General features: G+C 38.4%; 1 protein-coding gene across 1 annotated transcript in view; it reads left to right on the top strand.

The window, feature by feature from the left end:
• Positions 1-833: 833 nt before the first annotated feature.
• Positions 834-25371, top strand: part of LOC136871935 (protein O-glucosyltransferase 2) — a 172703-nt gene continuing 148165 nt past the window's right edge. The window contains exon 1 of the mRNA XM_067145675.2: positions 834-1144. Coding sequence (XP_067001776.2) covers positions 963-1144 — 182 coding nt within the window. The 5' untranslated portion in view covers positions 834-962. The remainder of the gene's footprint in view (positions 1145-25371) is intronic.

Here is a 25371-nt window from a genome sequence, read left to right as displayed (position 1 = left end):
TAGTGATGCTTTGAGGAATATTTACGAACAATTAGAGTAAAAATGTAACATACCCTTGGCTGTATAGTCGAGGATTTTTAAAGTCGCTGGCCTGGAAATGATCTGAACAGATCTTATAATTCTTATACAAGCGAAACGTCCCTTCTTTCTTGTACACTTTATCCAAATCGCTTCTGTGACATTTCAAAACCCACAGATCACACCTACAACAACACATCGGTATTGAAGGTTAACTGCTGCACTATACAATAAAATATGCGTATTATATTTTAAGCCCGTTAAAACATGGGTCGAGCAGGTCAGAAGATTATGAAGTACTATAAAAATTTCTGTCACTGGAAGAATATATATGCAAACACAATATTACTTACATGTTCTTGTCACGGAGGGAACCTGATGAACGAGCGAGCATTTTTCTCTACTTCGTAATTACTGCAGCCAAACACAGCACATACCTTTCCCCTCATGTTGACAGGAGATATCAAGGAATGACACACGCTACTATTTAATTATATCAGCTCACTGAAAACGCATAAATAACACCAAAAACTTCATACAAAAATACATGTGCTCTTATGACAGAATCAGTACCGTTCAGGTCTATCCGCTAGAGTGTGCTCCAATAGCTGTCCCTCGATATCTCGCTCAGTGTCGTATATTGTCTCAACTGTATTTGCCTAGAGGCAGAGAGCGCCGACCTCTTGGGCTCGCTCTAACCTTCCCGCTCCCAGGAGTCGACTCTTTTGAACGACTCTCAGCTGGGAGCGGGAGCGTATGAGCTAGCTCCCTGGAAAGAGCTAGTTCGACCCATCAGATCAGTAGTGCGTGCTCTTTAAAGTAGCATGTGTTGGTGTCGGCAGTGTGACAGGCGTCCGGAGTTGTCGTTATTATTGCGTATGATCTGCATGTAGTTTCAGTTGTAATATGGTAGTGGGTGAATAACAGTTTTTGTGCTATAAACAATGACAATGCGACTCTGGATTTTAACTTTAAGTGCTTTCATGGTCGAAATATCGCACTGTAAATCAAAAGTTGAAGTTAGCCCGCTGAATACAGTTGTGTGGGGTCCAGGTTTAACCCCAGATGAAATAATTTTGCCAGCACGTTATTTCTACATACACGCTGTTGATACTCAAGGAAAAAAGTAATCATTATTTTCTACAATCTCAGTTGCAGCTTTGTTGGTAGATTGTAATTAACTTCTGACAGTGTTGTGTATGCTGAAAGTGCTACCGGTACAGGGTCGTTTGGACATTACTCCAAATAACATTGACAAAACGGGCAACATTATGACGAATGCTGTCGTTAGGTACTGTTGAAGTGATTTATGCCAGGTGTTGCTCTTAGGGTTACCGTGCAGTTAGGGGCGCGCGGCTGTGAGCTTGCATCGAGGAGATGGACCCCCACTCTCGGCAGCCCTGAAGATGGTTTTCCGTGGTTTCCCATTTTCACATCAGGAAAATGCTGGGACTGTGCCTTAATTAAGGCCACAACCGCTTCATTCCCAATCCTAGGCCTTTCCTATCCCTTCGTCGCCGTAAGACCTATGTGTATCGATGGGACGTAAAACCAATTGCAAAAAAAAAAAAAAAAAAAAAAAAAAAAATCTTCGCGTTATTGCATAGAGATGTGAGAGTTTAATCCAGGTTTCTGACCAGAGTTTAATGTAGCCCATTTCTCATCCTTTATCTTCAAGGACGTTGTGGTTTTCAGCATGCAGACTGCAAGCCTGTGAGAATTCACGGCACAAGGTAGGTTACTGCAACACTTTTTTCAGCGCAGACATCTAGGCGCAATTGCACAATCATTTGTGTCTTTCTCGCGATGATCGTGATCATGCGGTGCTCAGGGCTGCCAACTCGTGACAAAACCATTGATTACGTTCGGCTAGTGACAAAACCATTGGTCAAGGTTGGTTAGGTTAGGTTATTGTCTAAACTATTGAACTGGGATTAAGCAAAGGGCCCCAGGCTAGGGTTGCCAAGCGGTGTTAGGCGTCTAGCATTCCGTAGGTTGAGAACAGCACATTCAAAAAGACGAAGTAATTTATCATGCCTGTTAGTGACAACTGGTTCAAGTTGCTGAGCCACGATGTCCTACTTCTCCCCGGACCACATTTTCCATTAATTTTCCCTGGGAATATTACTTGCAGAAGGTGGTATTTACCGTTCCGCATCATATGACCCAAGTATTCTAGCTTCCTTCTCTTGATGGTGGTGAGAATTTCTGGTTCTTTGTTCATTCGGTGCAAAACTTCTAGGCCTATATTAGATATTTTAGCTGTCCAAGGTATCTTCAGCATCTTTCGGTATGTCCACATTTCAAATGCTTGCAACTTCTTGCACATGGTCTCAGTTGATGTCCATGCCTCAACGTTGTATAACAGAATGCTGAAAACATAGCACCAGAGTATTCCTGTCCGTAGTGTAATGGAAAGTTCATGGCTAAGTCCCTGAAAAGAAGTTCTGGCCTGCTCAATTCTTCATCAGATCTCTTACCCTCCATAATGGTGTCCATTACTCTACTACAGGGCCTCTCAAACGCCCAAAATCTCACGCGTGCAGAGCGAGGCGCAAGAGCTCCATGCACTGTGCATCGGTGTCGCTCGGTATGGCTCGGATCAACGCTTCGTCTCTGGGCTACTCGGCTATACTCGGCTCAACTCAGCCCGGATTTGGAGCGCCACGGCGCAAGTGGGGGAGAGGGAGACAGGCGGAGCGAGCGAGAGAGGCGCGAGGAAAGAGAGAGTTAGCGCTATTGCTCCAAATCGAGGAGTGGGGGGTCTGCACTCTGGTCAACCAAGCCAAGTCGTCTTTTGCACCGTGCACAGTGCATGCACCCTCAGAGGCCCTGCTCTACTAGATAACCTATCCTCCAATATTTTCCCCACATGACCCCTGTACTCTAGCCGGTTTATGTGTACAGCTCCATCCATTGAGTTCATTCCTAACTTAGCCTTTATCTCCTTATTCCGAGTAGTCCCTGTCATTGTTCCCACCTGTTTGTACCAGCAATCATTCTCGCTACTTTCAAGTCTGTTACTTCTAACTTATGAATAAGATATCCTTAGTCCACCCAGCTCCCACTCCCATTATAAAGGAAAGCTGGTCTGAAAACAGACCTACGTAAAGATATTTTCGTCCAGGAGCTGACTTCCTTCTTACAGAATACTGCTGATCGCAACTGTTAACTCACTGCATTAGTTTTACTGCACCTTGATTCTATCTCCCTTACTATATATACTACCATCCTGGAAGAACACACATCCTAAATACTTGAAATTATCTTCCTGTTCCATCATTGTATTCCCAATCTGACATTCAGTTCTCTTGGATTACTTACCTTCTTACATCAATTTAGGGTAATTTCATACTATACTCATTGCACCAAGTTCCAAGACATTAAACTGCAGGCTTTTGGCACAGTCTGCCATTAAGACCAATTTGTAAGCATAGGCCAGACTGCTTACTACATTTCCACCTAACTGAATCCCTCCCTGCCACTCTATACCTTTCAGCAGATGATTCATATAAACTAAAAACAACAAAGGTGAAAGATTACAGCCTTGTCTAACCCTTGTAAATACCTTGATCCAAGAACTCTGTCTACCGTCAATTCTCACAGCAGCTCAATCGTCAACATAAATAATGTTTTGATTGATTGTAATAATCTGCACTTAATACCGTTGTCCCCCAGTACGGCGAACATCTTTTCTCCATTATGTTGTTATATGTTTTACCTAGAACTATGAAACATAAAAAACATTACCGCCTGTTTCTTCATTTTTCAGTTACCTACCTGGTGCATATTGAAAATCTGATCTTGACAGCCCACGCTGGTTTTCATTCAACTTCCTCTCAATCACTGCTCACACCCTCTCTTCCAAGATGCCAGTAAACACTTAGTCTGGTATACTGATCATCTTTCCACTTCATCAAGTGTAATTTTTCATCAGAATCATTGTCCTCTTCCCCATGAGATCAATTGTTCCTTTTACATTGAGAATATTTTCAAAATATTCCTTCCACATGTGCAAGTGACTCCTTAGGATCTGTTATGAGTTTACCTGAATTACCCAAAACACTATTTATTTCCTTTTCCCCCTCCCTTCCTGTCTGTATTACTGTCCTGAAAAGCTTCCCTGCTGCTTGACCTAGCCTTTCCAGGTTATTACCAAAATCTTCCCATGACTTGTTTTTGGATTCAACAACTATTTGTTTCATTCTGGTGTTTTAAATCTACATACAATTCCCTGTCTGCCATTTCTGATAACTCTTTCTTTTTAATTTTACAAGCTGCTCTCAATTCATCATTCCACCAAGATGTTTGCTTTTTCCTGTCTTTACACACAGTTGTTCATAGACATTCCCTTCCAGTTTCTACTACAGCTTCCCTGTATGCCACCCATTCTCTTTTTATATCCTAAACCAGTTTACTATTCATTGTTTGGAACTTTTCACTAATCATAATTACAGTATATACTTCTATCTAATTTCCTCGTCCTGGAGATTTTCTACCCTTATTTGTCAGTAGGTGGGTTTCACTTTCTCTACGGTAGGCCTAGAGATACTTAGTTTACTACAGATGAGATAGTCGTCTGTATCATGGAAAAATCTCCAGAAAACATGCATATTCATAACAGATTTCCCGAATTCAAAGTTGGTTACGATGTACAGTAGTATATTTTGAATCTGGTATCCCCATGTGTAGCAGTGAATAGCCTTGTGCTTGAAGAATGTATTCGTAACTGCTACACCCATACTAGCACATAAGTCCAGCAAATGCTTTCCATTTCTATTAGCTTCAATATCTTCCCCACATTTACTAATTATCCTTTTGTATTCTTCAGTTCTATATCCAACTCTTGCATTGAAATCGCCCATTAGCACTATGCTATCCTTGCTGTTGACCCTGACTACAATATCACTCAATGCTTCATAAAACTTGACAACTTCATCCTCATCTGCACCCTCACATGGTGAATACACTGAGACAGTTTTCGTCCTGATTCCTCTAACTGCCATATTTACCCACTTTATTCACACATTTACATGCCTAACAGAAACTACAGTATGTTACGTGCAATACTATTCCTGATGAACAGTCCTACTCCACACTCTGCCCTTCCCGTCAAGTACACTTCATAATCTATCTCTTCCTCGTTATCTCCTCTTACCCACTAATCCTGAGGTACTAATCCTGATTTGTGTTTTGCCAGCTGTAGTGAAAACAGCTATCCTCTGCACATCCCCTGAAATGTGCGGCCAGCATTGAACAATAATAGTAGAAATTGGCATTTTAATCCCAATTGTAAGATCTCACCGGGTCAGTTGGCCGTGCGGTTAGGGGCGCGCAGCTGTGAGCTTACATCCAGGAGATAGTGGGTTCGAACCCCCCACTATTGGCATCCCTGAAGGTGGTTTTTCCGTGGTTTCCCATTTTCACACCAGGCAAATGCTGTGGGTGTACTTTAATTAAAGCCACGTACGCTTCCTTCCCACTCCTAGCCCTTTCCTATACCATTGTCGCCATAAGACCTATCTGAGTGTGTGCGATGTAAAGCAACTAGCAAAAAAAAAGTAAGATGTACATTGCATGCCCGATAGAATTTTCAGAAAGCTGATTGGACTATGTTCTCAGCTGAGCTGGATAGTTCTGTTCGCTGGATACAGCCAAAGCACCAAAACTATTTTAAAAAATTTAGGTGCAGTGATGTCGGCAGCCAAGAAAAGCATGCCAAGAGCGTATAGGAAAGAATACATCCCTGATTGGAGCACAGAGAGTGAAGCACTTTAAAATGACTTCCAACAAAGTGGGGACTTGCACATTGCTGACGAACTAATATCAAGTTTGGATGCTAACCGAAGGCAAAGATGGGAAGAAACTATAGAAAATATGGACTTCACTCACTTCAGTAGAAAGGCATGGAGCCTCCTTAGAAAATTGGGACAAAGCACACCAGTTATTAAAAACCAGCCCGAGGTGACTCCTGATCAGTTAGTGTGTCATATCGTTGCAACATCTCGAGTATCAGCAGATAAACACACACGGTTCATCAGACGGCAGCTTCGAGCTCTAAAATTAATGCCTCACAAATCAGACTACTCTCATGTTTTCACATCTGATGAAATACAACGCTTCACTCAAAGACCTGAAGTCCAGTGAAACTCCTGGTTTCGACGGAGTTCACCCAGAATTCCTCATACACAGGGTAAGAATGCCAAGAGATGGCTGGAAGAGTTTTTGCGGACATTCTAAACACTGGATAAATCCAACCAGAATTCAAGAAGGCAAAGATAATATCAATTCTAAAATCTGTAAAATCCGTCAATCAATCTCAAAGTTATCAACCGATAGCTCTTCTCAGCTGCTGCTGCTGCTACAAACTGCTTGCAAGGCTTATCTTTAAAAGAATTAGTCCTGCAATTTTAGCACACATTCCTGCAGATCAGGCAGGTTTTAGACCAAGTCGCAGCTGTGCAATCAAGTACTATCACTTGCATCATATATTTAGGCAGGATTCCAAAATAAGCTTAAAACATCTGCTGAGTTTTATAGACCTCACTGTTGCCTTTGATACTGTCAGGGGAGAAGGTATGATTTACAAGTTCCTCAATGTCACCCTGCAGAACCATCGTTCAAGTTATCAATAACGTACTGAGTGACAGGAGAGTTCGAGAGTGCTCAGGCAACAGTAAGATCCCTGTGGGTAAACTCAAGAATGGCTTACTCTAAGGATCAGTTCTGTCCCCTCTGTTGTTCAATCTATACATATCTGATATTCTTGAGTCAAATTGCAGGAAATTCTGTTATGCTGATGATATTGCACTAGTCACACAACACCAAGATCTCAAGAAAACTGAGGAAATCCTACAAGGGACCTGTTCACTCTAGAAGTCTATTTCAAGAAATGGAGGCTTAGTCTTAATGCAAGTAAAATAGAATTGTCATGCTTCAATTTAAATAACCAACTGGCTAACACAAAGTTGAACATAAGCTTCTGCAATAGAGTTCTTCATCATAACTGGTTTCCTAAATATCTAGGCATAAACTTGGATCGCGCTTCATCATTCAAGCAGCAGCTATTGAACTTATCTAGGAAACTTAAAACTCAAAACAATATTGAGAAACTGAGTGGGACAACTTGGGGATCTACTGCAAGCACTCTATGACATTCTGCCCTTGGTCTGGTTTATTCCAGTGCAGAGTATTGCTGTCCTGTATTGCTTAATAGCCCATTTACCCAATATGTTGATACACAGCTGGACAACAGCATGCGCCTTATTTTGGGTACGATCAGATCCATGTCAATCTAATGGCTCCCGCTGCTCGCAGGAATAATGCCACCTGTTCTGCGCAGTTTGAGCACCCTCTTAAGAGAGTACAGTAAAATCTACAAAATCCCCCAACTACTGACACAAGAAGACATCCCTGTGCTCAATCTTCAAAGGTTGAAGTCATGCCATCCATCTTTGCGTTAATGCTGCTGACATGGCTTGCACCAACTTTAACGCTGTGAAAGTTTGGAAAGACCGCTGGGAATCTTCGACAGACTTGTCCCTTCACAACATGTTTTCTGGTGCACAAATTATTAGTGGATTTCATCTACCTCACAGGCAACGAGTCACTCTTAACGTAGTTCAAACAGGCCATGGAAGATGCAGGGACTTGCTCTACAAGTGGAACTGCATAACATCACCAGAATGTGACTGTGGTGCCCCATGGCAAACCATCGCTCACATTATTGGCAGCTGCAAGCTACGTGCTTACTCGGCTATCTGGGCTGATTTCTTTATACCATCAGAGGAAGTGTTAGAGTGGAGGGAAGGGCTGGACATCCTGATATGAAATTGTTTTATTATTGTAATATATTGAATTGTATATATGTAGATTTTATGTCATATGCTAAATAATAATCCCCTTACCCAAATATCATTTACTCCTAGCACATCCAGATGCATCCCCTTTGCTGACTTGGCCAGTTCTACTTTTTCCCATAAGCCCCATTAATATTGATAGCTTCCCATCAAATTCCATCATGTTTGCCAAGTTGTTTCCAAGTAGTCCCTTCATAGTCCAAGTGAGGATTTCTGCTGTAATGGGTTAGGGACCTGTGGATTGTATAGTACTAGCCGCCTAAGCAAAAGGAGGGCCATGACTCAGAATATGTCCGAGATGCCTATTCCCATTCTATAGCAACTGGTATCCCGACTCAGGACCACTTACTAGGCCGCTCAGCAGTTACCCATGGCTCACAAACTAGGGAGTGACTACAGTAACCTACAACATGAATCATTCAAGGAAAGGAAAGTATTTGGCTGGCGATTCTGAAGGCTTTCTGGGAGTTGTGGACAACTTTAGATTGCAATTTCCTATAAAGCCTGTAGTTGTAATTAATGAATCAATCTTCAATTAAAGTCTTTTTTGAGTTAGACCTTGATATCATGCTCCTCATCATATTCTGCCAATTTGATTCAGATTAATTTAGCATGCTGTCAGAATGAGTACAGTAGAAATTTCCTTTGGGAAAGTGATGCAGATTATTCCATCTTAATTGCTGATATTAGGGCTTGTAGTTAGAGCTGTAAACTTTTACTTTTTTTTTTTTTTTTTTTTTTTTTTTTTTTGCTTTCGTCAATGTGGGTACATTTCTGATTACAAACAATGTCACATCTTTTCTATCAATAGAAAGTTTGGGACAGGAAAGGGCTAGGAGTCGGAAGGAATCGTCCGTGGCCTTAATTAAGGTACAGCTCCAGCATTTGCCTGGTGTGAAAATGGGAAACCACGGAAAACCATCTTCAGGGCTGCTGCCAGTGGGGTTGGAACCCACTATCTCTCGGATGCAAGCTCACAGCTGTGCACTCCTAACCGCACGGCCAACTTGCCTGGTGATGAAGATTTCACAAGTCTCATTCTCTTCATTAAATAGACCTATTACTTAATGTCATAAGTCCAAATAGATCCTCTGTACATCATCAGAGACTGTTTTTGATGACTTGGTTTATATCCATGTTCATATCTAGCTGCTCAGTGACATTGATTTTATGGACATAATATCCCATTTGTTCAGGCAGTTTTTGACTATTGAATATCTTTAAGACATCAACACTATCGCAATTAGACCAAGAGTGCTAAGATCCATACTTTATCTGGACTACTCTTTCAGATATGTATATATATTACACACACACACATTATTCCACATTCCGTCATTGAGTCTAGGTATCCTACATGCCACCCAACATCTACCATCGTAGATAAGAACTAACGTTGCATATAGAACCAACCAGTATCATAGTAATCATAATCATTGAAAACAGACTCCTAGAAGCATTGTCTGGTGTAGCCGGTATGGCCATCACTCCCATGCACAGACTGTGTGATCAAGCTTTACTGAATTAAACATTTTAAGGTTGCTTGAATGAGAGATGTAGATTTACTTGCACATTAAGAAACCTCCTTTGGGGTGCTTTTATGGCTGTTTGTAGTTGGAGGAATATTTAATAACATAATGATAATAATAATTATTACTACATCACTATTGTAAGTATTTCTTCTTGAATTAGAAGTCGGATATGCTGTAAAACAGGTTTGTGGAATACACAGTCGTTTATCATGTGCATGATTTTTTTTTAATCTCTCAAGAGGTCCCAAGATTTTGCGGCATGTAGGAAGTATCAGGTCAATATTCCAAAAGTAGACTACAGACGGGTATACAAAACTTTTAAACACTGCCCGGATGACTTCTACAACAGCTTCCTATAGAGACAGTTATTGGCTCTTGGACTTAAACTTTCAGATGACTGGCACTAATATTTTTTTTCCCTTTTTTTTTTACTTTATTGGTAAAAGGTATAGAACAATATGTTTGTAAATAATATTGTAAATAATTTTTGTTATGAGCGGTTTTCCTGTAAAACCAATCATAAAAAATATACATAGGGTTTTATGTTTAAGGCCCCTGCTGAAGCCCCCAGATTATAGCCAAGATCTTACTCGGCCTTATCCTGAACTTAAATACCAAGTTTAATGAAAATCCATAATCCATTCTCTCGCTATGCCGTTACAGACAGACAAAAATTAAACTGAACTCAACATAAGATATTGTTTGTCTTGTCTGGTGTAAAAACCATGTATTGGGTCAATATCCGAAAGGTATGGACAGAAAGATGATTTTATATACAGTCGAACCTGCCCTAACGGACACCCTTATTCAACGGACAATTTTCCTCGGAACCGATTTTATTTTACATAAGACAAGTGTTAAATTGCCCTCATAAGCGGACACCTCGATCTCCAGACAGTGGACATCGCCATTTGTCCCGTCCACTTGACTTAAGCGGACACTTTACATGTTGCAGGACAACTTATTACGCCGGACCACATTTCGTCCTTTCTTTTAAAACCATTCTTCAAACGTAAGGAAATCCCTTTTGAATGTTTGTACTATTTCAAGTGCAAAGGTAGAGAAGGTACATCGGAATGCAGTTCTACCTAGTGGTGTATGGGTCTATTCCGAGAATTCTAATTGCCCAGAGATGCTGCCAGAGACTGTTGACTCACACGTTACCTGGGGATTTTCTTCCCTTCTTGCATCATTCTATTCATAACTCGGATTGTCGCTGATAAGGTCGAGCTCAGGTAGTCAACTTGAGAAGGAAAGGACAGTACAGGCGCTAATTAGTGAGACAGAAATACCGTATCATTTCAGTTGTCTGTTAAACCTGAGTAACAATGGATTATTTCACGAAGCTGTAATGTTCGTAAATGATGTAAAATCACTTATAATAACTCTCTATGAAATCCTAACACAGAAATTACTTAGAAATAAAAATAAAGGTACGTATGCTTATATTTCAGGTTTGATTATTTTTACAAACTTGTTTTAGCGGACACCTCTCGTAACGGACAATTTTCCTCAGAACCGACGGTGTCCGCAGAAAGGAGGTTTGACTGTATATGTACATATGTAGATACTGACAAGTTATGGATATATGTCTTAGAGCAGGGTTTCCAAAACTTTTTGTATCGGAGGTCCCCCTCAGTATATCGCATGCATGTCCAAGGACCCTAGCAATAGAAAATAATACCAAATTCAGAAAACAATAAAACAGTTTTTTAATGTCATTTTTTATTTTATTTGTATAGGATTAATATTAACTTTCCTTTGAAGTTTAATTTGACTTGATATACATAAACATACTTTCTAAATACATAAAAGTTATAAAAGTTATAAAACAATGTGACACTTGGTTAATAATTACAACAGTCTGGATCTGGAAACTAACTTGAGAATATTCACTTCGTCAGTTGTTGGATCAATGGGACGGATGGTGCTGTTTTCCAGAAACCAAGCGTTTTACAAGCGTAGTCACTCGAACTGAAGATCATCCTCTACATTACCTCTCTTTCTGTACTTCGTTTTCATTTTTGTGAAAGTATAAAATGTATACTCTCACGGATATGTTGTCATGAAACGCATTAAACGCAATATTTCCTCTGTAGACCTTTCTAGAAATTTCAGGATATAGGGGATGTCACGGATCCAAAAGTTGATCAGAGACGTGGTCAAGGTTCCCAGTGACCTGGAAAGTCGGGGGAAGTCAGGGAATTACAAAATTGTCAGGGAAAGTGAGGGAAATTGACTCAAATTTGTTATGTGTCAAGTAATTCATACTAATGACAAACTGCAACCTGTAAATCCTGTGAAACGAGGAAACGTGATCAATTGATGAGGTAAGTTGAATTTTATTTTAAAAACTTAAAATTGTACATGTTTCAGCCTGTGGCAGCATTAAAACAAGATGAGTTTGTTGAAATGCTGAGCAGTGTGTGACTGCTCTGGCCCTGCCAAGCTGTACAAGTATATTTTTATCCCAACAAGGTATCTTTACATTGCTGAGATAAATGTATTTGTGCTTTGATATAGTTTTTGTGTACAATTAACAACTTTTCTTTTGTTTCAGATTAGGCCTATGCATTAGATAGGATGGCAAGAAAAACAACTTTCAACTATCAGTGGCTGGATTCAACCCTTAATCCAGAGTTTGTACTGAAGATTGGCTCAGTGATGTACTGGACAATAAATTGGAAGCCTACTCTAATGTGTGCAGAAAGAAGTTTAAACTTAGCAGTATGGGGCAGCAGGCATTTCATTCACATAGAACTGGACCAAAACACACTCAGCTTCAGAATATTAAATCAAGACAGCCATCATTGTCATAATTTTTTGTCAAACTTAATGCTTGTTCAACAGAAACAAGTGTAGAGATTGGACATGGATCTCTTGATAATGCTGTTGTCAAACCGTGTATTAGTTCAATAGGAACAATAAAGACTGAGGCAGGGATAGAAAGTGGAAAGTCGGTACACTGTGCTACTTCTTATTTTAATAACGAAGTAGCCAAAGCAGAAATTTTGTAGGTGTTAAAAGTTGTTGCTAGTAAATACGAGAGAAGTTCATGTGCAGATGTACTGTACGTGATACATTTAAACTTATGTTCCCAGATAGTGCAATTGCATCGAAATTCACCTTTGGTGAAAGTAAGTGTTTTCATGTGATTAATCATGGTGTTAACCACATTTCAGTGAGTTATTAACAAACAGTTTTAGAACTTGTGAGGATTATGTAGCGGTGACATGCACTGAACCCCATCTACCCCAGCAGCGGTGGGGTAAATAATTTTGTATTTACGTTTTATTATTATTCCTTAGAATGCTTTTCACTAAGTTTAAAAAACTGCGAACATCTAAGCCAAGCCATGTACAGCTGTCTCGACAATCCACTCGCACTACCGCAGTTCACAGTTCAGCTTCTCTGGTGAGCTGGATTTCCTTACTGGCGCGAAGAGGCCATCTCAGTGAAATTTAAGTCGCTTGGTTGACGCATGCATTTGAAGCTTCCTTGTCCTGAGAGTGGGGCGGGGGCTGTGGGCCCTCTCCCGACAGCAATTTATGGTGACAGGCCAGCTAGCTTAGGTAAGGGATGTTAGTTTTAATACCTGACACTTGAAGTGTTCAGCGCCACACACTAGAGACTACAAGAAAAATATCAACATGTTAACAGTATAGCCATTTGCACACAGTCTTGCTAACAAAAATAGAGCCAGTTTATGAAATCAATTGTAATATAGAAGAATATATTTTATTTTTAGGATTTTGGCATGTATAAAGATTTTTGAGAAATTCATTGATGTCACGTGTAGAGTATGTTTTTAGATATCTGCAGAAAAATATTTAGATTGCCCAACATGAACACACAGTTCAGTGGGAATTAAAAGAATTTTGTATAGTGGTATATAGTGAAGTTTTGTAATGTTCCTCTTGGATTATAGATGACGTTTTCGTGGATTTTGTGCCATTCTTCATGAATATAATGTGTGTTATACGTCATGACGTATATTTTCCCTCATATTTAGTTGATGCATGTATACTCGCTAAGCGAGTGAAACTATAGAACTTCGGCGATGATAAAATACCAGTTAAATTTTGCTGATTCAGTTTGGGTTAGACTTTTTAAGTTAAAAACAAATATTTAGTCCCAGTGTATTTTTGTGAAAACCATGACTATACTATCTCAAAGCGTCACCGGGTAAAACTGTAAGTGCATTGTTTAAAATCTGCTCTAGATTAAGATACAATGGTGTCATCACTGCCGTGAATATCAATTTGGAAATATGTGCGAGTGTGTGGTTGAAAATATTCTTGAAAAACCTTTCTCAGATAGACCTTTCCATAAAAAGTGCAGCCTTTGTTGTTGTTAGTCGTTTAGTCGCTTTCGACTCTCCGTGACTCCATAGACCAAAGTGCGCCATATCTTCCTGTCGTATACTATTTTCCGAAGTCTCTAAATTGAGAACCATGGCTTCCTTGATGTCATCAATCCACCTCATCCATTGTCGCCCTCTTCTCCTGTTACCATCAGTCTTCCCCAGCATTAAGGTCTTTTCCAGTGAATCATGTTTTCTCATAATATGACCGAAGTACTTTAGTTTTCGTCTGAGTATTTGACCTTCCAGTGAACAGCCTGGGTTGATTTCCTGTAATATGGACTTATTAGATCTCTTCACAGTCCACAGAACTCTAAGGAGTTTTCTCCAACACCATAGTTCAAATGCGTCTATTCTTCACGCTCAGCCTTTCTTACTGTCCAGGTCTCGCTTTCGTACATTACTACTGGGAAGACCATAGCCTTCACTATACGAATCTTCGTTCTTAAAGTTAAGTCTCTACTCTTGAAAATGTTATCAAGGTTGACCATTGCCTTCCTTATGAAATGGTAATGTTGACTTCAGAGAGTGTATTGGGGCTATTACTTATATTTAAAAATCATTTTTACAGCTGGGGTAACAAATGTGTTCACCACACGCCACTGCTATGTAGTTTCTTTTGATGAATCACTTGGTAAGGTAACACAACAAGGACAAATGGATCTCATTGTCAGATTGTTTGATATCAACACTCATAAAGTGTTTCTAGATATTGGGACATTTTTTTTTGGTCGTGCTACTGCCCAAGGTCTGCTGCAGAAATTTAATCATGTACTGCAACCTCTTCAAAGAAAAAAACTTGTTGCAGGTCTTAACGGATGGGCCTAATGTGAATTTGAGCTTTTTCAGGAAGTTTGAAGTGGAAATGGAGACAGATAATCCTGATGGGAAAATGTCATTGAACCTGGGAGTGTATGGTTTGCTTGTCATCAATGGAGCTGTTAAAACAGGTTTAATGACTGTAAATTTGGAGCTTAACTCATTCCTGCATAACATGTGTTACTTATTCAAAGACCCACCAGCTTGCTGGGCCCAGTTCACTACAGTGACTGGTAGTACAGTGGTCCCACTGAAGTATTGTACAGACGATGGCTTGAAAATGTTCATTGTCTGGAACAAGCCTTCAGAGTATTTCACCATATCAAGGCATATGTTGCAGATGCTAAGTTGCCCTAAAGTAAGTCCTGTATAAATATTAAAGAACAAATCCAAGACGCTTTAATAAAATGCAAACTAGCATTTTTCAAAACCATTTCTTTGTAATGTAAGCCCTTTTTCAGATGATTTCAAAGTAACAAACCACTTCCTCCATTTTTGTACCCCCATCTGAATGAACGGTTAAGAAGTTTGATGATCCGCTTCGTCAAGCGTAGTAAAATGGCAAATAATAGGAGCGTGATTTTGCTTGATGTACAGGACCCAACAAACTTAATTGAGGTAGGTAAAGTTCATGTAGGATTTAGTATGAAAAAGGTACTTAAAGAACTAAAACCATCACAGAGAGAAATTGTTGGTTTTAAAAACGAATGTCAAAAAATATTAGTGGCAGTTGTGACAAAACTGTTGGATGAAAGTCCTTTAAAGTATAGATTAATGAAAGGTCTTAAGAATTTGAACCCACATATATCAGCAACCAAGTCTTGGACAGACCTGAACGGATTATGTCTTGGAAGTGTTGCATGAAGCTAACAGAATAACTGAAATGTGGCCGATAGGGCTAAAGCACAATACATTTCTCTGTGTTGTGAATCAAAGGAAGCTTTGGAAACTAAATTCAAAGAACATATCTCAATATCTGATGATAGTATGGGTTTAGACATTTTCTTTGCTGACATTTTAGCAGAAAACAAACAGTAGGCCTATAGTGAACTTTGGCAAGTAATAAAGCTTTGTCTTATACTAACACACATTCTCCTTCAGTTCATTAATTTTATAATTTATTCAGGTTAACTTCATGGACACCGCAATGAATTGCGAATTTATACCAGCTACAAATTATGAATGTGTCAGTTTTAACCATATCTTCGTGTGCCGTCCTGACAATGTCCAGCAGCATTTCGGCATGATTTTAACAACAAGCACTACGGGAACATTTCAACATGATGCTAAGAATTTAGAGCCTAATTTAATTTTATCATATTTTAAAAAAACATAGTTCATCCCAGATTTTTAATGTCAATTCTGTGTTTGTACATGTGTTTTACTTATTAGATATATTACATTAAGGCTGATGATGGTCAGCCAAGGCCGAAACTAGTCCCTAGTTTAGAAATGTAATTCAAAGAATGCATATTATAGTACTGAATACGTGGACCATACGGCATTAGTTTAATAGCCTAATTATTATTCCAAAGGTATAACAGATGATTCATGATCTCAAAAGGTCTGTATCGCTATTGACCTTTCAAAGGTTGGGTAGTTCATGGGAGACTATTGACGAAACTACTGATGAGAAAAGTGCTATTGGACTAAACCAAAGAGCGGTTGAATGGGTGGCTAAATTTCTAGAAAATAAAACTCTAAAGAGTTAGAGTACGTGAAGCATTATCTGTTCCCGTAATGAATAAAAAGGGGGAATCGCGAAGGGCAGTGTTTTGGACTTTTTTGTTTTCTTATATATGTATATAAATGATATGAGTAAAGACCCAGTACGCATTTGAGGAAAATGTAGTTTGTATACTACAGTTATAAACTTCGTACAACCAACTTTATTTTTAAAATATCATAAAAAACACATGAACATGTCTGGGTTGCGTACAACTTGAGACATTTCACTACACGTGACCAACAAATGGCAAATAAGTTAATATGGGAAGGACATCATATTCAGAAAGTGATGGAAACAACTAGAAGGAAGAATATTCTGGATGTGGTGCTGGTAAAACCAGATGAGCTCTATAGAGAAACTGAAGTAATAGATGGTATTAGTGATCACAAAGCTGTTTTTATAGTAGTTAAAAATAAATGTGAAAGAAAGGAAGGTATAAAAATTAGGACTATTAGGCAGTACCATATGGCTGATAAAACTGGCACGAGAGAGTTTTTAAAAATTAACTATGATCGATGGAAAATGGTATTAAAAATGTAAACAGACTCTGGGATGGGTTTAAAGCAATTGTTGCAGAATGTGAAAATAGGTTTGTACCTTTAAAGGTGGTAAGGAATGGTAAAGGACCACTATAATATAACAGAGTAAAGAGACTAAGAAGGAGGTGCAGGTTGGAAAGTAAAAGAGTTAGAAATGACTGTGGAAGTAAGGAGAAATTGAAGGAACTTACTAGGAAATTGAATCTAGCAAAGAAGTCAGCTAATAAGCATAATTGGCGGTCACACAAATTTTCATGAAAAATGGAAGAGTATGTATAGGTACTTTAATCTTAATTAATCTTAAGATATGTACTTATTAATCTTAAGATATGTACTGTAAAACAGGCAACTCCCTTGAGTTATAATACTGACCAGGAAAACTAGTAGAAAGAGCCAGCTGTACTTCAAGCTGGCTCAGTCAACTAGAAAAAGAAACTCAGGATAGTAAGGAATTTCAAGTTACCCAATTGCAACAGTCAAGTTTTAGGGAGGAAGGGGGTCTGAGATTGCTCTTGGTAAACTGTCAAAGTGTAGTAAATAAGCAATTAAAATTCGGTACATTGATGGAATCTTATGAGACTGATGTGGTGATAGGAGTGGAATCGTGGTTGAAAGAAGGGGTGGGTAATAGAGAAGTATTTCCAGAAGGGTACACAGTCTATCGTAGAGACCGAGGAGATAAAAAGGGAGGGGGGGTGTTTATTCTGGTGAAGGAAACTTACTGTTCACATGAATGGTTTACCGATGAAAGGGATGAAATATTAGGGATAAAATTAGTTTGTGATAATATGAAGGAGGTGGGAATTATAGGAACATACAGGCCTGGAAGAGAGGAAAGAGACATGGAAATCTTTGAAAAAATAATAGATTATACTCATGAAAACAATAATAATGATATGGTAATAATTGGGGGAGATCTAAATTTGCCTGAAGTTGAATGGAAAGGAGCTGCAAGTGAAGCCCATGAACAGAAACTGGCAAATAAGTTAATTTGGGAGGGAGGATTTACACAAGTAGTACAAGAACCGACTCGTCTCAATAACTTACTAGATGTATTCTTGGTTAAACCATGGGAAATTGTTGATAAAAGTGAGGTAATTGAAGGAATAGGAGACCATAAGGCTGTAATAATGGATGTAGGACTCGTACCAAAAAGGCTTAATAAGAGGGTTACACAAGACAAGAAATTGTACAGAAAAACTAAAGTTGATGAATTTGGGACTTACCTTAAATCACAATTCAGTTGTTGGATAAGTGAAGGGAGTAACGTGGATACACTTTGGGCTAAATTTAAAGGAATTATTTGGGAAGGAGAGAAGAGATTTGTACCTGTTAAGAAGGGTAAAATGACCTCAGACCCTGTTTATTATACAAGGGAAATAAGAAAATTAAAAAGAAAATGTAGAATAGTAAACAGGAAAATCAAAGAGGGTAGGGAGAGTAGAGAAACTAGAAAACAGCTAATGAGGGAACTGAATAGAATGAAAAAGGAAGCAAAAGAGAATTATATGAATGGCATACTTCAAGAGGGTAATGACCACAAAGAGAAATGGAAAAAGCTGTATTCATATATCAGGAATCAAAAAGGAAAAGGAGTCCAAATTCCTACAATGGTGGGAGAAGGGGGTGAACACTATTTAACAGATACTGAGAAAGCAAACCTATTTAGTAGGGAATTTAGAGATTCAGTCGATGATTGTCAAGAGTTGGAAACCGAAACAGAAGATAGAGAGGGAGAGAGACAGAGGGAAACAAGAAGCTTCTCATTCACAAACAAAGATATTTTCAGAGAAATCCAACTGCTTCAGCAAGGAAAAGCTGCAGGAAGTGATCAAATTACTGGGGAGGTATTAAAGACAATGGGGTGGTACATAGTGCCTTATTTAAAATTTCTCTTTGACTATGTCATAAATAATAGTGTAATACCAAAGGAATGGAAGGAATCTATAATAATACCAATTTATAAAGGAAAGGGTGATAAAAGGAAACCAGAGAACTACAGACCAATCAGCCTGACCAGTATAGTTTGTAAAATTCTGGAGAGTTTAATATCGAAGTACATCAGAGGGATATGTGATGATAAAAATTGGTTCATGAGGAGCCAGTATGGATTTAGAAAGAAATTTTCTTGTGAGGCACAACTGGTGGGATTTCAGCAGGACATATCAGATCAGTTGGATTCAGGAGGTCAGTTAGATTGCATAGCCATAGATCTTTCCAAAGCCTTTGATAGAGTGGAACATGGAATATTATTAAAGAAATTGGAGGGAATAGGATTGGACGTAAGGGTTACACGTTGGATAAAAGCATTTCTAAATTCAAGGGTTCAGAAAGTCAAAGTAGGAAATAATGTATCGCAGGAAGAGAAAGTTTGGAAGGGAATTGCACAGGGTAGTATAATCGGTCCGTTACTTTTCTTAATATACGCAAATGATTTAGGGAACAATATAACATCAAAAATAAGATTGTATGCAGATGACATAATTGTTTATAGAGAAATAAACAACATTGAGGATTGTTCAGAATTACAAAGAGACCTTGAAAGTATCCAACAATGGGTTGAAGAAAATAATATGAAGGTTAATGGAGGCAAATCAACTGTTACAACTTTTACAAACAGGAGCTTTAAAACTGAATTTGAATATACTTTGGATGAGGTAGTTATCCCAAAAGATGGCAAGTGCAAATACTTAGGTGTGAGATTTGAAAGTAATTTGCACTGGAAGGGTCATATTGATGACATTGTTGGGAAAGCATACAGATCATTACATGTCATAATGAGGCTACTTAAAGGATGCAACAAAGAATTAAAAGAAAAAAGTTACTTGAGTATGGTTCGTCCATTATTGGAATATGCAAACAGTGTTTGGGATCCTCACCAAGAATACCTAATAAAAGAAATAGATAGTGTGCAGAGGAAAGCAGCAAGATTTGTAACAGGGGATTTCAGGAGAAAGAGTAGTGTATCAGAAATCTGTACAGATATTCAAGAAGAGAATAAACAGCAACAGAGAAAATAAATGAAGTGTTAGAGGGCATTCGACCGGTGCAGGTTATTGTAAATAAAAAAAATGTGTGTGAATAAATTAATTCCATCCCCTGGTCTAAGGAGTTTGGACAGCCAAAGTAGGGGACTGCCTGTAGGGGTGAAGTACAGTGGGGACTTCGAGGGCCCTGGGACCGCTACGGTAGCTGTGAAGGCCCTTCAGGAACTCTGAAAAGTGGTGGCAAAAGGGGCTCTGGTTAAGACGCAGCAGGTCGTTATGCTACTTAGGATCCAGAACGGGTAAAAAAAAAAAATAGTAAATAAATAAATGCAATGTAAATATTAATGTTATACCAGTTTTATAGTATCATTTGAAGCAATTCCACATACTGTATATCAGTTGACTATATTTGTAAGTAGTACAGGAGATATTATAATTAGAATTTTGTAAACAATATAAATTTATTAAGGATGAGCTGTGTGTTTAATAGAAAACATTGTTAGCGTAAATTGTATAATATTGTATTATAGGAAAAATTTTCTTCTCTTGTTAATTTAATATTTAGTGCTTGACAATAATGTATTTTAGTGTACCATTTGCCACCGAGGTAGACACCTCATTTGCAAATAAAGAGATTTTTTTAAGGCAGAAACAGGTTCCAGGAAGGACATTCCAGGAATCATTAATTAACAAGGGGAGTGTGTATCATTAATTAACAAGGGGAGTGTGTATGCAAGGATCTTCAAAAGGCAAAGTATTCAGTCAGCAGTATGTAAAGATCGTTGGTTACAAGGATAATGTCCAGACAGAGGAGGTCAATCAATCAATCAATCAATCAATACTGATCTGCATTTAGGGCAGTCGCCCAGGTGGCAGATTCCCTATCTGTTGCTTTCCTAGCCTTTTCCTAAATGATTTCAAAGAAATTGGAAATTTATTGAACATCTCTCTTGGTAAGTTATTCCAATCCCTAACTCCCCTTCCTGTAAATGAATATTTGCCCCAGTTCGTCCTCTTGAATTCCAACTTTATCTTCATATTAGGATCTTTCCTACTTTTATAAACGCCATTCAAACTTATTCGTCTACTAATGTCATTTCACGCCATCTCTCCACTGTAATACCAATATAAATGGTCCATTATTGGACATTACAAATCTTCAAGCCAACTCATTCCCGGCTGCCAGCGTTTCGCCCTCGTGTGCTAGGGTGGGCTCATCAGTTGGTACCTAGCACACCTACCAATACGCAGGCTAGTGCATACCGTGGAGGCCACTGCGTAGGCTAACTGGAGCCACCGGCAGTGCCAATGCACTAAGAGACTTTGTCTCACTGTCAAAACCGACGCCCGCTCGGCCATCAGATGACACAGATGTTGATTCCCATAGGGAATCCGAAACACTTGTCCTGAATGAGCAAATTTATAATACCAATATAAATGGTCCATTATTGGACATTACAAATCTTCAAGCCAACTCATTCCCGGCTGCCAGCGTTTCGCCCTCGTGTGCTAGGGTGGGCTCATCAGTTGGTACCTAGCACACCTACCAATACGCTGGCTAGTGCATACCGTGGAGGCCACTGCGTAGGCTAACTGGAGCCACCGGCAGTGCCAGTGCACTAAGAGACTTTGTCTCACTATCAAAACCGACGCCCACTCGGCCATCAGATGACACAGATGTTGATTCCCATAGGGAATCCGAAACACTTGTCCTGAATGAGCAAATTTATAATACCAATATAAATGGTCCGTGACAGCTCGGAACATACCACTTATCAACAAATTAATCTAAAAAGCTACCTAATCGATACTTTATTTCTTTTGCCTTTGGCAAACTTAAAAATAGGCTACATTAACAAACACAGTACATGTTTCGACCACTTAGTGGTCATCTTCAGCTGTATATAAAAAATCTTAAGATGATAACATTTAAAAGCAAGTGCATTGGATCTTAAAACTATATCCCATGGGAATCTAAAAACTATTGTTCTAGATGCTTTAAATGAAATGGAAGATTGGGGGGGGGGGGGTTGGGGGTAAGGAGATTTATGTGAATGATACTTAAATTACAGTATCGTTTACAATTGTGTTTAAAAACTTAAATGATGAAAAACATATTTAAAATATTTAAAAGCGTCTATGGTAAAATTCTTTTTGATAACATTAGGTGGCGTGAATAAAAAGTTTGTGTTTGTAATAATCTTCAGGCATTTGTGAGAAAATAATAACTTAATTAAAATTTGCGTCTGTGGTGATGTTAAACACTTTGTTTTTAATAAACATACTTTAAAATATTCTAAAGTGTCTATGGTAAGGCACTTATTCAAAAACACTTGTGCTTGAATGAAAGTTTATGTCATATGCACCAGTCTTCAGGTATTTGTTGTTTATATTTAATAATTTCCTTGAGTGATATTCTTATGGTTAAAAGGCCGTGTTGACTGTTTAACTTCCGAGAATTGCTCTTCGGAATGTGATAAAAGAAATTGTGTTAGTCGTTTAACTTGCTAAAACCCTGTGGTGGCTTCTGTTATATAAAATGGCGATCTGATTCGGGCAGCTTGCCTGAGACCATGTCACACCGCTATCACACTAGGTCGTGCACGAAGGCAGTTCTCCAAGGCAACGTGGATTAAACATTTGCCAGATAAGATCGCGAGGCAAGCTGCCCGAATCAGATCGCCATTTTATATAACAGAAGCCACCACAGGGTTTTAGCAAGTTAAACGACTAACACAATTTCTTTTATCACATTCCGAAGAGCAATTCTCGGAAGTTAAACAGTCAACACGGCCTTTTAACCATAAGAATATCACTCAAGGAAGTTATTAAATATAAACAACAAATACCTGAAGACTGGTGCATATGACATAAACTTTCATTCAGGCACATGTTTATTAAAAACAAAGTGTTTAACATCACCACAGACGCGAATTTTAATTAAGTTATTATTTTCTCACAAATGCCTGAAGATTATTACAAACACAAACTTTTTATTCACGCCACCTAATGTTATCAAAAAGAATTTTACCATAGACGCTTTTAAATATTTTAAATATGTTTTTCATCATTTAAGTTTTTAAACACAATTGTAAACGATACTGTAATTTAAGTATCATTCACATAAATCTCCTTACCCCCACCCCCCCCCCCCAATCTTCCATTTCATTTAAAGCATCTAGAACAATAGTTTTTAGATTCCCATGGGATATAGTTTTAAGATCCAATGTGCTTGCTTTTAAATGTTATCATCCAAGATTTTTTATATACAGCTGAAGATGACCACTAAGTGGTCGAAACATGTACTGTGATGTATTTTTAAGTTTGCCAAAGGCAAAAGAAATAAAGTATTGATTAGGTGGCTTTTTAGATTAATTTGTTGATTATACTCATCGATACGGCCATGAAGTGGACAGCTTGCAATACATACCACTTAGTCGAGCAGCTCTTCTTCTTTCTCTCAGTTCTTCCCAACCCAAACATTGCAACATTTTTGTAACGCTACTCTTTTGTCGGAAATCACCCAGTACAAATCGAGCTGCTTTTCTTTGGATTTTTTCCAGTTCTTGAATCAGGTAATTCTGGTGAGGGTCCCATACTCTGGAACCATACTCTAGTTGGGGTCTTACCAGAGACTTATATGCACTCTCCTTTACATCCTTACTACAACCCCTAAACACCCTCATAACCATGTGCAGAGATCTGTACCCTTTATTTACAATCCCATTTATGTGATTACCCCAATGAAGATCTTTCCTTATATTAACACCTTGATACTTACAATGATCCCCAAAAGGAACTTTCACCCCCATCAACGCAGTAATTAAAACTGAGAGGACTTTCCCTATTTGTGAAACTCACAACCTGACTTTTAACCCCGTTTATCAACATACCATTGCCTGCTGTCCATCTCACAACATTTTCGAGGTCACGTTGCAGTTGCTCACAATCTTGTAACTTATTTATCACTCTATAGAGAATAACATCATCTGCAAAAAGCCTTATCTCTGATTCCACTTCTGGGTGAAAGTTCCTTCTGGGGATCATTGTAAATACCTAGGTGTTAACATAAGGAAAGAGCTTCATTGGGGTAATCACATAAATATGATTGTAAATAAAGGGTACAGATCTCTACACATGGTTATGAGAGTATTTAGGAGTTGTAGTAAGGATGTAAAGGGGAGGGTATATAAGTCTCTGGTATGGTTCCAGTGTATGGGACCCTCACCAGGATTACTTGATTTAAGAACTGGAAAAAATCCAAAGAAAAGCAGCTCAATTTGTTCTGGGTGATTTCCAACAAAATGTCATTGCTTGTTAAATCCTCTTCAAAAATGTGAGTTCTAGAGTGTTCTCTTGACAAAATACTGGCTATTTGACACACTGTTTGATACCCTTTATTTTTACCCAATACAAATTTCATTTTCTGTCTGACTGTGTCCCCAATCTCACTTTCTACATTTTGTATACAACCTTCAACATCCTGTCTAACACTATTCACTTGTGTAATGACATGCCACTTTCTTCTGGGTGGGCGAAGGTTTCTGGCAAAAAATTAAAAGAAAAAATATGCAAGCTAATTTACCTTCCATTTGAGGATCAGAAAGCAGGTCCTGTGCACTTCCAGTTGGCTTAGCTGCCCTATCATAGTTATTCCATCACTATCTGAAAATTGTCACAGTATGCATGATCTGATGAAAAGCAAGGGCTAGGGAAGTAACATGCACCAGCTTACTGTAAAATTATATGATAGAATCTGCTACCTTTACCATGTAAGGCGCTGCATCTGTTAGGAAGAGAAACATGCTCCCATGTTGTATTCCACTGGTCCATATTAAACATTTGGATTTATCAAAAAGTTTGCATATCTGAGTGTGGCTAACTGCTTACAAAACCTCTAGGGTCAGAAGAAAATACTGTCTGAGACTTTTAGTTTCTAGGGTCTCTATCACTACATTATCTACATAATATTGCTCTGAATCTCTAGTCTCATCAGTTGATACATACATTTTTTTTTTTTTTCCATGTAAACATTCATGTATTCAGTTTATTGTGTCTTTGTAACATTTTGATAGGTAAGTTTTACGCGGTTATGATTTGTCTGGAATAGTATGACCAATATGATGTTCAAGGAAATCACTTAATTTAGGATCGCTTAGTTTTCTTAGTGGATTATTTTCACTAACAAAAAACACTTCACATAATTCTTTATAGAAGGAAGTTGACTTATCACTTTATATTGAAGGAGTTTCTTTTTAACAGTAATTGGGACACTTCCATTTTTTCCATATTTTCGAGATCTTGTAAATGTTTTTCATGCCCGACACGTTGAATGGTGAACTGTTTATGTGCAGTGATTTAACAGTAAAATTCATTTCCATCAGCTGAGAATGTATTTTCACCAAATTCTGACATACTGTTTTAAACGGGTTGCAGTTGACTTTGTTTTGGCATTTCATTTGCATTCCACAACAAAACACTGAACACCTACAAAAACACACACACCTTGAAAGTCCTATAGTTGG

Source organism: Anabrus simplex, chromosome 4 (genome assembly GCF_040414725.1).
Source record: "Anabrus simplex isolate iqAnaSimp1 chromosome 4, ASM4041472v1, whole genome shotgun sequence".
NCBI classification, from domain to species: Eukaryota; Metazoa; Arthropoda; class Insecta; order Orthoptera; family Tettigoniidae; genus Anabrus; species Anabrus simplex.
Note: the sequence above shows the minus strand (reverse complement) of the source record. Positions and strands in the feature narration are given on the sequence as shown.